We start from the raw sequence: 14330 nt of genomic DNA, 5'->3' as shown, positions 1-14330 counted from the left end.
CCGCTTCAAAAAGGTACCGTTAAGTTTGAAATGAAGTTCATAAATATATCATAACAAATAAATAATAATACCATACAGTACATTTGTAAGCTAACTTCATAAACACTTCAAAAAGCTACCCTGCAGATTAGAAACGAACGTACTAAAAGCTATACAGTACAATTTGAAACTAATTTAATAAATGCTACATACAGTACAATTTGAAAGAGACTTAATAAATTAGCCACACCATGAGAAAGCCAACAAAGTGCGCATCCGCGCAGACTGGTCTGGATCCATGCTGGACGCAAACGCACTATGTTGATTTTCTCATGGTGCGGCTCATTAATACACTTCAAAAAAGGTACCTTGCAGTTTTGAAACGAACGTAATAAATGTTATACAGTAGCAGTTTGAAACTAACTTAATAACTAACTTAATAAACGTTGGGGGCCTCCTTGGCCGAGTGGTTAAGGTCGCTGACTTCAAATCACTTGCCCCTCACCAATGTGGGTTCGAGCCTCACTCGGGGCGTTGAAATCTTCATGTGAGAAAGCCATCCAGCTGGTTTACGGAAGGTCGGTGGTTCTACCCAGTGCTCGCTCGTGATTGAAATAATGCACTGAGGGGCACCTGGGGTCTTCCTTTACCATAAAAGCTGGAAAGTCGCCATAACTAGAGGTCATATATTAATAATAATAATTATGTCGGTGTGACGTTCAACCCAACAAAAAACAAACAAAATAAACGTTGTACACAGTGCAGTTTGAAAGTAACTTGTTAAACGCTCCAAAAAGATGTCGTACCGTTGGAAACGAACTTTCTATACTATCTTGATAAAGGCATCAAAAACATATTCGACTTGATGTATGAGGTTCTTAATTCTTAAACTGCCATGGTCTCTGTTTGGACTGAATAATAGCAGAGGATAAAGGATCGATATAGTCTCCGCTATCAGATATGATCACAAAGAATATCGCTCATCAAAACAGAGCAATTTCGCCGCAAATATAACAAACTGTTAGATAATATTATCTTGTATGTTTCATAACATTTTTGCTTCCTTTATATAACGCCATTGAAGACAAATCTATGATATTAAAATTTTTGAGGACGTGAAAGTAACCAACTTTAAAAAAAGAACATGAACAGATTTTACAATTTTAAAGCTTTGCTATAATGAATGACATTATTAGACGAACAAAATGATTTAATGCCTCGTAAAACAAATTCATTTTCAGCCACACTAAAACCTTCAGTGTACGGATAAAGGGTGTCTTTATCTATATTGATTACCTATCAATGACGATTTTGTCAAAGCGTTCAATATGCTAGTAGTGAATGATTATTTTTGTTCAGTATCGCATGTCATTAAGTTATTTTCTTTCCCAGAAATACAAACTACGTCATATATGCGTTATTTATAGTTCGTGCACAATACAACAAGGAACAATAGAAATAAATAAACATGAACTTGGGCAAGGTTATCATATATAATATATTATACTTGTTAGTGGGGTTTCAACATAACACACTGCTGAGACAATATAAAGTGTATTTCGTGTGTGCGTGCGTGCGTGTGTATGTGTTATCGGCCTAACTTCTTAGTGAAACACGCTCTTTTGAAACATGCTCTAAACAAGTAACAGGAAAGACTAAGAATGACCTTGGACTGTCTTGGACTATTTATAGACTTAGTAAATCTCTATTAAAAATTTTACGTCATTTTAAGAAATTGCACTTAATTTCTTGGTATAAAGAATTTTGAAAAAAATATAATGTCAAACCTGAAATTATCTGATACGAAATAAATTGAATTTAATAACGAAACTAACCTTTGGTAATTTTTAACAATGTGGTTTGATTTGAAAATATCAGAAATATACAGTTCTTTAAGCAATAAAATAACTTCATTCACATAATTGAATATAATTACTTTAAATCAATGAAATACAAAAATCAAGAGACATCATAAACAACAAAAAATAATCAATTAAGCGGAAAAAACAGGGTTTCAAAACGCTCGTTTTTAAAACATTCTGAGTATTTTAAACTTAGAACAACATAATTAATCCAAAAGGTAAATTGGTCCATAGTCTGTAAAGAGCCATCGTATAGGCATTCCAAATTAACTATCGTCAAGAAAGATCAACAGTGAATCCTTAATGAAAACTTACAACAAAAACAATTTTGCCACCAGGAAAATAAACGACATTTCTAACAACGCTTACTCGGTAAATTAACCCAAAGAGGGTCAAGTAACAGAAGTTAATGAACAGTATCCTTGAGGCAGCCTATGCTACAATATCTTGCGATTCATCTGTGGCATTTAGAGGATATTAAATAGAATAATAAGTGGCGGAATTGTCCCCTGGAGGAGTACAAATATTGAACGCTATTTCTTATGGGTTTGTGTAAAGTGGAGACTCCAAATGAGCACAGTTCTCTCATTAAATGGTAGAGTTTTTTAAAACGAAATACTTTATGAAATGCACTATATATGCGAGGAATATAAAACAATTCAAATATTGGAAAGGGGACAAAGATTCAGTAAGAATAGCCTCGTTTTCCGCACAGTGTATGTGTAATAGGAGCGGGAAAACGTGCAGCCCGATACAGGACTCAACTTGCGACCTTCTGCTTGCAAGTCAGATGCTCTACCAACTGAGCTAATCGGACAATCGATATCATGCACTAATTATATACATTATATACACACTGCTACATATGTATGGATGTGTAAACGATACATATATATATATATATACGATGTCAAAGAAACAGACAGCAAGGGACCATAAATTCAGACATATCTGAAACAGTTACAGAGTTGAACATGCGCCATCTATGCACAAATCTGGTTTCCTCTCAACAGAAGTAATTACGTATAGCTTTTAATATTAGAATTAAAAATGAATGAAAAAAGACATCGATTTATCTCATGTCAGAACAAACTATTCAATTTGAAAACAAGTAACATAATAAAATATCAAGGGAAAACATCAGCAAATGTAATGAACTGAATCTATATTCTTAAAGTAACAACGACAACACAGTATCGGTGTGTCTATAAGTATACGCACATAGGACAGTTTTGAGTCCAGTAATTAACACACAATCGGTAAAATACATCATACTGAAATCGACATCATGACGGCCAAACCGAACAAAGGAACCATAGCTATCACAAAAGTAATGAAAATTAAACAAATTCCTCCGGGGCCTGGTTCCGAGTAAATTTTGTCCACAACCAGATGATTTAATGAATCTGTGTATAGAGAATGTTACAGATAATAATGCATTGTCCACGTGGGAATATTCCATCACTTACATTGGCACTGATATAAAGGGAGATAGAGTTAGGTCTGGCTAATGTGATAATTAAACAGGTCCAGGGCTCAATATTCCCGCTACGTTGTGTATCATTGTATAGCAGACGACAATTTATCGCTAGACAATCAGTGATAATAGCAGTAAAAAGACAAAATTATATATAAACATTAAAAAATATCACACATATATTCAGACATTTTTAAACCAGTGTAAACGTAAAATATATAAATATCGAAACATTTAATATAACAGATAGCAGTACCGAAAGAAAACAACAACAAGATTCTTAATTCATACGTTTTGTTGTTTGCATTAGTATACACACAACACAGATTTGGAAGTCATACAACTTACAAAAATAAATAACACAAGTTGACTCTGTAAATAGAACTTGTCCCGCTTACAAAAGAACAAGAATGTGTGTCATTTCTAGGAGAGCGACCGACCGATTTACCAACTAATGAAACATTCTGAAACTTTATTTTGACTTCAGCAACAGGAAAGCGCCGATTCCAAAAAGCCATTATATAGACCACTGGTGAAGGGAAACAGGAACGGTATTTTATCGATTCCAATACAGAAACAATATCAATAAAAGGAGGGAGATACAGACTTGTGAATAAAGCACATCCATCAAGTTTTGACGACCAGTCTTGTGAATGAAAAAAAAACTACTTTTGTTATTTGTAATGTGTAGTGCAAAAGTTTTGCCAACATCAGTGTCTTACAACTGATGAATTATTTAGAATTCATCAGTCATGAATTTGAAACATTGAAAGAAAACAAAGCAAGCTGGAAATCGTGGCACTGTTTTTTTTTTATTCCACATCTTGAAATAATAAATAAGATTCTTCTTATACTCTACATAACGTTCGTTAAACGACAACACACACACTGTCTGGAACTGAAATTTCACCATTTCCCAAGATAAGCCATACTTCTGGGACTTGACATATATCTGTTGGTTGACAAAAGAGTCGGGTTTACATTGACATTGGCAAAAACATCTAAGTGAATGCATATGCCAGAAGCTGTTGCCAAGTTATCAGTTGGAGAGCGACTGGTATACGAAGCTCGTGAGAGAGAAATGAAGTATAGTTTGCAATAATTTCATTTTCTAGTTCAATTGTATCTCTCGTCTTTCTCCTGTTACATAAGTAGTGTTAAAACCTCTCATTATGTTTTTTTTTTTGTCAAGTCAGTTTATATGATCTTTATTGTACTGTTTGATTATCGAATTATCATAATAATGACCTATTTGCAATATGCATTGATTTTGATATGGTTACAAGTGTTTCCAGTTAAGTATACCATCAGAATTTACATTGCTATTCCGCTTAGAACTGGAAGACTTTCTGAACAATTGCACCACACAAAATGGCCAAATCTTTTGCTGAAAAGGATATTTAACATTTAAATACACTTCCTGTATAAAACAAAGCCTGTATATAATAAACCCTTTACAAAACAATTTTGTGTATAAAAGAGTCTGTACATAACAACCCCTGTATACTACAAAAAACGCCTATATACAATGTATGTGTACAGGAAATAGTAGGACAAAGGAAGGATAAATTCGTTTTCTGCAACTATTACAGCCCATAAACCACGAACATGCTAGATCATTCTTTTGAATTCCAAAGAAGACAATGAAAACCAAATTAGTTACATTCTGTTAAACATTCTAGAAAATAATGTAAGACAACTAAATTATCAGTATGGAATTTTGCGATGAAGGGTATTAATTGGGACTCCAAACATGTATCATACGTTATGTGTAATTTGCTTCTCCGAAACCCAGCCTCACATCACTGAACTAATAAATTGTTGCCAAACAGAAAAGCAAACTGAAAATACTAAAAATAAACCGTCACCATAATATTAGACTGCGTTTATTGCACCAAGATCAGAAATACACATCTGGGAGAATATAACCAAGAAGAATTCCAAGATTTAACCAGACGCGGAGCTACCAATAAAACGATGGTTAAAGAGTGATGTTTTGTTTTTCCTGTATCCCATTCATTGTTAAATAAATGATCGTCTCGTGACGGATAATCAATAGGAAACGTGGTTAATTGAAAGCGAAAAAGACTAGATAATGTTTCTATACATTGAATGTTAAGTACAGTTTATTACATACAACATACACAGTTTCCATTGATGGACTGGTCTGTAGAACGTTGAAAAGATCACAAACAAAATGCCTGGAAATATTTATTACGGAAAAAATGGTCATATTTTTATCCGAGTAACATTTTTGTCAAGTCAGTTTATATGATCTTTATTGTACTGTTTGATTATCGAATTATCATAATAATGACCTATTTGCAATATGCATTGATTTTGATATGGTTACAAGTGTTTCCAGTTAAGTATACCATCAGAATTTACATTGCTATTCCGCTTAGAACTGGAAGACTTTCTGAACAATTGCACCACGCAAAATGGCCAAATCTTTTGCTGAAAAGGATATTTAACATTTAAATACACTTCCTGTATAAAACAAAGCCTGTATATAATAAACCCTTTACAAAACAATTTTGTGTATAAAGGAGTCTGTACATAACAACCCCTGTATACTACAAAAACGCCTATATACAATGTATGTGTACAGGAAATAGTAGGACAAAGGAAGGATAAATTCGTTTTCTGCAACTATTACAGCCCATAAACCACGAACATGCTAGATCATTCTTTTGAATTCCAAAGAAGACAATGAAAACCAAATTAGTTACATTCTGTTAAACATTCTAGAAAATAATGTAAGACAACTAAATTATCAGTATGGAATTTTGCGATGAAGGGTATTAATTGGGACTCCAAACATGTATCATACGTTATGTGTAATTTGCTTCTCCGAAACCCAGCCTCACATCACTTCACTAATAAATTGTTGCCAAACAGAAAAGCAAACTGAAAATACTAAAAATAAACCGTCACCATAATATTAGACTGCGTTTATTGCACCAAGATCAGAAATACACATCTGGGAGAATATAACCAAGAAGAATTCCAAGATTTAACCAGACGCGGAGCTACCAATAAAACGATGGTTAAAGAGTGATGTTTTGTTTTTCCTGTATCCCATTCATTGTTAAATAAATGATCGTCTCGTGACGGATAATCAATAGGAAACGTGGTTAATTGAAAGCGAAAAAGACTAGATAATGTTTCTATACATTGAATGTTAAGTACAGTTTATTACATACAACATACACAGTTTCCATTGATGGACTGGTCTGTAGAACGTTGAAAAGATCACAAACAAAATGCCTGGAAATATTTATTACGGAAAAAAATGGTCATATTTTTATCCGAACAACATTTTCAACCATAAAGGCAAATAATTTAATAAGAACATGCGTTATAACGTTAAGGTTGTCAGTCACATTTAAGCAGCATTTTATAACAATTTCAACTTTTTGTATAGTGTGTCAGAGAATTATTTAGGAAACAAAAAGATCCATTACATAGAGATCTCCATTAAAATGTTTGATTTATTGATATTTATGAGATCTTGTCAATACCCTATTTATCATTTAAAAATTCTTACCAGTTCTTTTTGTTTCAATATGATTGCTAGATATACATTTCCATCTGATCGACATCTTGATATTTCAACAATATGAAACCAAAAGACAAGTTTTAAAACTGCTTCTAGTTTCTGAATTCATTTATTTCTAGTCTATCTTTGTTGCGCATCCAAAACATGCTAAGGTGTAAAATATTTGTTCAGACCTGTATTCCTAATGACTTTCAATTAAATATACAATTGTTAATGCAAATGTTTCACAAATAAAAGTACACCCGGTCATACATACGTCATTGCTTAGGCAAAGTCTGTTATCAAATTTATACTTATGCTATATAAAATAACTCTTTAGTGGACATTTAAAATACCTCAAGTAAACTATTACTTGTATTAAGCACTAAAGTGAACACAAATAAATGTAATGATCTGATTTTAAAGTTTCAAACAAATTGGTTTCTTGACTAAAATCTCATGAACAACCTTAAATAAATCTTCCAAGAATTACAAAGTAAGCGATCGATAACAAGAAACAAGGCATATCTTTTTGAAGGGTCCCATACGTCGTTTCTTTGCATGGGAATTAAATCGAGTTTGGTATTAATAAAATCTTTAAATAATTGTTACACCGCACCTATTATATAGATAACATGAGCACGTGCAGGTCCCATTGGACAATTTTATTTCAAGCAGTTCTTACAAACATGGTATAAAATCAATGTCTGTCTATTGTTCACCAAGAAAACGCATGCATTTTTTTAATCAAAGATGTATATTTTACATGGCATGATATTAGCTCTAAAAACTAATTAACAGTCATGAATTCTTTTGGAATTTAAATTACTCATGGTGTACTTTGCTTGTAATTGGCTTGTGATCATACATAGAACAACTTGGAATAATTCGCAATTGTTTCGTTACTTTTACATCACTATTTACAAAAGTAACTTACCTGTGTGCCACACCTCTCTCGTGCAGAAAATGCATGGCAGACACGAGTTGTCTAAAGAAGTGCCGCGCTTTAGTTTCTAAGAGACGACCTTCTTTCTGGTTTTTGATGAAGGCTAGAAGGTCGCCACCGGATACATACTCCAGTACTAGGCAGTAAAGTGTAGTTGCCTACAAAAATAAAAAGAATGTCATGATTTTCACACGTATAAAGTGAAAATTATTAAAATTTCTTAAGTTTGTTGTATTTTCCTCGTTCTTAGACCTCTTTTTCAAATATTTTATGTTTTGAAAATACACTTTAAGTGTAAGTGGTAAATAACGAAACTGGATGTATACCAAAGCTATATAAAGGCTGGTAATGTTTTCAAAGGTAAAGCATCAGATCTGTTAAATTTCTAAGTAAATAAACGTTTTTTAAATAAGTAACTTTCATATCCTTGTTAAGAGTAGATTTTCTTGTCATAAAATTACAAATCTGTACATCTGTGACTCGAGTTCCTGAAAGATTACTTATACATGTCATGATACAAGACGAATATAATATTATACTACTTGGCTACTTATACATCGTTAACGTTACTATTTTTAAATATTCTATGATATTGCATATTGTAATATGGGTATAGTAACAATATGTTATTACGTAATATGAATTAAATATTATATTTGATTATACAAGTTAGGTGTATACACAGGGAAAGTAATAGATTCGCAGTTCTTTTTGTTTCATTTCATAGAAAATGAAAACAAAATAGTGTGTTCTATTTACAGAGATGTACAGGCCATTCGGCCCTCTACGATCGAGTAAAAACAACAAGAGATATTGTTGAAATGTGGTTCTTTAATTAAGAGTTCAGCTGTTTAATTAAATAAAGAACACATGTGCATTGTAACTTTGGTCTCAAATTGTACACGTTTGTAAGTGAATGTTGAATCGGTTATGGGGCCAGTTTCATGAAGGTCAAAGCTAAAACTTAGGTTAATGTATATTAATTTGAACTATTCGTCTATTTCTGAAACCTGAATGGAACAAATTTCCAATAGTTATGTCAAGGTTAAATTTAGGACATCTTATCGAAATGATAAAAGTAATATTCTATGAAAGAGAAGTGTTTGAAAGTCAGTAGATAAAAATTCTGCAATTTTGTTATAAACGCACCTGTTTGTAGGAATGGCATATTTCAAAATCTCCTACTAGATGCCGGACGATAAAATGTGTCAGATAAGACAATACAATGCTATAAAAGGTATTATTTTCCAAAGTTTTGGCGTGAAGATAAATAGCCTCTTACTTCAGCATGTTTATTTAAAAAAACCTTCCAATTATACACTTAAAGAGAAATGCAATTCTGCATTTGATCAATTTTGCACGCCACATTAACCGACATTGAACCACAATGCTAAAATAACTGCCAGACATGCAATTCAATTTCAATTATTGCTTTGTACACCTTATTAATGTATATTAAATTATTAAAGTTCTACGATTAAATGTAATATTATAAACGTGACCCAATTTTGAAAAAGTGTGTATTTGACGATGAAATTTAAAGTATGATTTATTGCATGTATAATATTTCAAAAAGCATTTGCTAAAATGAGCTTGTTACCCTGATAAGAAAAATTGTTTACATCCACGTGCAATAGAACGATATTATTGAAATTTGCTTTAGATTTCTTATTACCATTTTAGCATTATGATTTTTGCAGTGCATCAAATGTTGTGAATTTTGCAAGTCATGAGCCATTTTTCCTGTATATCGACCTCGCATATCAGGTATACTTGGGAATTTTATTTTAATCATACTTATATGTCAGTGATATGATCTGATATGTATAGGTCACTTACACAGGGAGTCAGGCGTGTGATTTTGTAGGAGAAGTGAAAGACAGCTTTGTTACATGCAATGTAATATTTCTATACTGTAAACGAGAGCACAATATTGTATGTAAGAAACCTGTAAAGTATAGATAAATTTTCATGTTAAAAGTAAGTTACAGTATTTTATGGTTTTTTGTTTTCAGGTTCTGGTAAATACATCGTTTATATAGCAATATATTTAGGGGTCTTGCAAATGATAATAAATATAACGTATTTAACCAGAGTATTAAGCCCCTGTTATATTCATAATGTTGTTAACATCTGAAAGTAGGGAAAATACAGTCACAGCATTAGCACTCATCGTTCATGTTTAAAAATTATAATAACGACAATAACAGAACCATTGTCGATATTATATCTATATGCATGTTAAAAAACAGGGGTAAAAGGGGATCCAAACCAAAATCAACTCTTAAATCACACATTTATATCCAAAATTATTTCAAAGTAACATAAGTAATGAATGCATACATTTCAAACTTATCTTTAACATTACACTACTGTATGCACAGACCAATAAAACCCGAAAAACTTCCCATTTAAAACCCCTAATACCCACCACCGTTCCCGACAAAAATATTACCTCCAAAGACTTATACAGATGCCTCAGTAAACAAGTATGAGTTGTAATAACAGAACATTTGTCTAGCTAAATGAAGTTGAAATATTCAAATATAAAAAAAGCCTTTAGTAACTGTCTCATATTCTAGTCAAATGAAGTCCTTTTTTAATCATTGACCGATGAAAATGATGAGTGGACATGGCGAAAGTGTTGGGTGCAGCAAAGTGTAGTAAAATTTATTTAAATTACCGACAGATGTATAAAAAATAAATGCATTGTATTTTTCGAAACAATTTTGAAAATGGTATAAATAACATATTTATTGCATGAATTATATTTAATATAAATTTCATATTTTTCTGCTGTTCCATAGACCTATGATTAAATAAAATTATCTATCGTAAACATCTCTGAATCAGGTGACAATTTGCCATTTGCAAGACACAAACTATAAGATTACATGATATTGTTCTAGCAATCCAACACCCTAACAAATATAGGCAGGAAAAGCGATGTGTATATGGCTATGTAGCATTGCCAACTCCATTTCTTAGTCATGTAAACCCCATTAATTTCTTGACCAATCAGGTCAGTTCACTTACATGTATCAAATGCTGTACTTCATTATATATAGGATTTAATCAACTATCTTTAAAATTTGATGTTGCGATTTTCATATTTTATTTTTGGACATGACAAAGAGACAGACTATCCAAAACAACTGATAAATATATGGTTTTAATAGGGTTTAATGGCATAGTCCTACAGCAGAAGTTGTACTAGCCTTTAGAGGTGTTTTAATTGGGGTATGCATGCAGTAGTGTTAGTTTGTAAATATATCTGAGGTTTCAAAATTTGACTACTGACAATGTCAAGTAGGACTAGTATTGGTAATAAATGATTAAAGCAATTGCAAAAAGGTAACTATATCTTTATACCCTTTTATAACTTATTACTCATCTAGTGCCAATAGACATGTTAAATTTTAAGAGATATTAACAAAAAGTAAAAGAGATAAGTATACTGGAAACTTGCAATTGTGAAATGTGTCCTCACTTTCAAGTGTCAGTGGCCAAATCATACAATTTAACTGTATATTGAACCAGTTAAATAAACAATGATCATTAAACAGGTCACGTATTAATGCAAACAAAATATCCAAGCAGTTTATTTTATTTACCTGGATAAGAAACCCATATGAACCCTAGAAAAATATAAAAATATCATAAATATGTTACCTATCTCATAGACATTATACAATATAAAACAAAGCATGCATTAGGATACATGTGTGTCAAAAATGTTTCTATTAATCTACCTGAAGCATTCACGTTCAGGCAATCTAACACTACTCAGCTCTTGACGTGTCTTGGAGATAGGAAAATTAGGTTACCAAACCAGATGTGGCCGTGTATCTTATACAACTGTTGCACACCATATTACGCGAATAAAACTTGGGCAGTCTATCAGCCATATCACGGATTGAAAAAAAAAACAAACACTTATTACCATATGACAAAATATGAATAGAATAAAGAAGAAAGCAAAGACTTTAGTCCTTGCGTTCTCACCTAGGTAAATACTGAAAATTGTTTAACTCGCCTCTAACGCGATCGTTATCCAGACATTTTTGTAATTTATAACGTGGATAATAATACTGATTAAATGAAATAGAATATTCGTTAAATATATGGCGGGCATGTGCCCACAAATAAGGACACTGTACTTGATAAATTGAAATGTTGCTTTCATCCAATAATTTCTTGTGTAATTGCTATAACCAGCTAAAAGAGGCCAATAGATTTTCTTAATAAGGTAAAAAGACATTCTCCTGCTCATTAAATTGTGATTTAGTTGTATGGTATTGATATAACATTACCCAATTATTCTTTGTATATAATTACATCTCTTGAAGACATGGATTTGTACTTATTTCAACATGTCCTGTTCTCTCGTTGAATTTATATATATATATTTATATTTTTGCTTAATGTTAAAATGAAATATAGTGACGTAAGTAATAATTCAACTGTGTGAGTATAATATTTCATATAGAAGTTTATGGAACTAACAATACTGAAACTTATCGTATTAATATTTCTATATGCTCTTATACACAGGTAAATATTACTATTTCAAATATTGCGTATAGGTAAAAAGAAATAAAATATTTAATTGGCGATCATTTTGATCATGCGCATTGCCCATGACAAGGCGACAAGTCTGTATCAGATGCCTATCAAAGAAATATATTGTATGAATCGTTTCATTTGACGACAAAATACACGTGTCTCAGTATTTTCACTCGTATACAGTCTCGATATAATTTATACACAAGCGAGCCTTATTATCATTCATGCCAATTAAAAAGCATTGCCTTATCATGACAAAACTGCATGACCATGCAAGGAAGTTAGATCACAGAAAAAAATAGTTCTTCTGTTATTAATACTGTTTCATTAAGCGTTGAATAGAACTTGGACAAATTTCAAGTTTGACCAGACTGACAACTTGTACGTTATTGCTATTGTTTTTTGTCCTATGGTATATTATCAGACTGTTTATTGCACAGATAATCAGAGTCTGGGAGCGTTTCGAAACCGATAACTTTATTGTAACGCTTTATCATACATATAAAACTATTAAACGGTTAATATGGCAGGTACAATATATGTTTCGCAGTTAATTCAGATGTCATTACATAAATCACAACACAAACGCCATTGGTCTGCTCTTGGTCTGTGTTCCTTTCTTTGTTTGTTTCTGTCCTTGTTGTCGAATTATTTTCTTTTTCTGTTTATTTTTGTGGTAATTAGCCATCATACAAATAACAATACATACAACGCCGAAGAATTTCGTTCTTTGGAGAAAACTGGGCTCTTGGAACGCGAGTATGCCTGCTGGATTGTTGTCTTTGGTTTTCGTAATTTTTAAACGTTCATACTACATGTTATCTCTAGACATTCGCTCGTCTTCTACATTTAATTAAATGCGATCAAGCAGTGATACTTTCAATCACTGGTCTCATAGGTAGTATAGGATAATATACAAAATGTATTCATTTTTATTCTTTTTGTTATCAAACTATCACCTGATACCTGTATGTTTAAACGTTAACAATAAAATCCATATTATTCAATACGCTTGCTCGTCGTCAATGAAATAAAAGTAAATTGATTTTAATAAAACTTTATGATGGCTTTTATTATTCATTGATATAATACATAACTTGTTCTATACTAGCACATGGGAGAAGTCGATCTTGCCATTATTAGGCATTATAAGGCAAGCAATTTTGTCGCAACATTATAAAATCACGTTTAGACTGATCATTATTTATTCAGTATTCAAGTTGTATTTACGTGCATCTTGCTTGTAAACGTGTTAAGCCATTCAGTTCAATTCATAATGTCAGACGCGGTGGGGTCGCCTGTTTGTTATTCGACGCAATATAAAACGCCCATGTCGCGAATACACGCAGCTTTGTTATGTAATTATATGGTGATAAAGTACTGACTCTGTGATAAAAATGTTATTTAATATTTGGCAACTTCTCCCAGTTTCATTCATAAGCGTATCTGTTTCCAGATATTAATTTGTTTTAAATCATCTTCAAATTATCGATTTTATAGCATCCCTAACCTACAAAATTAGTACTCTTTTCCATAGACAGGGCTTGTTCACGTATTTAAAAGACGCCACGAATATTACGCAAAGTAGAATGACCTAGTGTTTATACATTTGTGTAACAACTTGGTACAGGGAGACTTCCGACTTATTGCAAACAAACGCCGATACCTTTAGTGTCTTTGAAGTAATGACTAGTATACTGGGCATTTTTTGTTATCTGGATTGAGAGTATATTGGCTGTGCTGAATGTTTCAAAACATAGCCACAAACGTCTCTATCAAAAAATGTAAAATGTGTACCATGGTATTTTCGTGTCATGGAGTACTTAAGTAAATACAATTCTAAATTATTCCCGTTCATTCAAAAACCACAAACTCATCTATTCCCATCGAAAATAAATCAACAGAACAAAACCTTCATACAGATATTGCGTTCTAAAGTCCCCTCACACAGGGTAACTA

General features: G+C 32.2%; 1 protein-coding gene across 2 annotated transcripts in view; it reads right to left on the bottom strand.

Annotated features, from left to right (window-relative positions):
• The window catches only part of LOC123525741 (uncharacterized), a 141478-nt gene that overhangs the window by 64039 nt on the left and 63109 nt on the right, over positions 1–14330 (bottom strand). For both annotated transcript variants that reach the window (XM_053538634.1, XM_053538635.1), the window contains exon 3: positions 7797–7963. In XM_053538634.1, coding sequence (XP_053394609.1) covers positions 7797–7963 — 167 coding nt within the window. The remainder of the gene's footprint in view (positions 1–7796; positions 7964–14330) is intronic.

This window comes from Mercenaria mercenaria, chromosome 3 (assembly GCF_021730395.1).
Source record: "Mercenaria mercenaria strain notata chromosome 3, MADL_Memer_1, whole genome shotgun sequence".
NCBI classification, from domain to species: Eukaryota; Metazoa; Mollusca; class Bivalvia; order Venerida; family Veneridae; genus Mercenaria; species Mercenaria mercenaria.
Note: the sequence above shows the minus strand (reverse complement) of the source record. Positions and strands in the feature narration are given on the sequence as shown.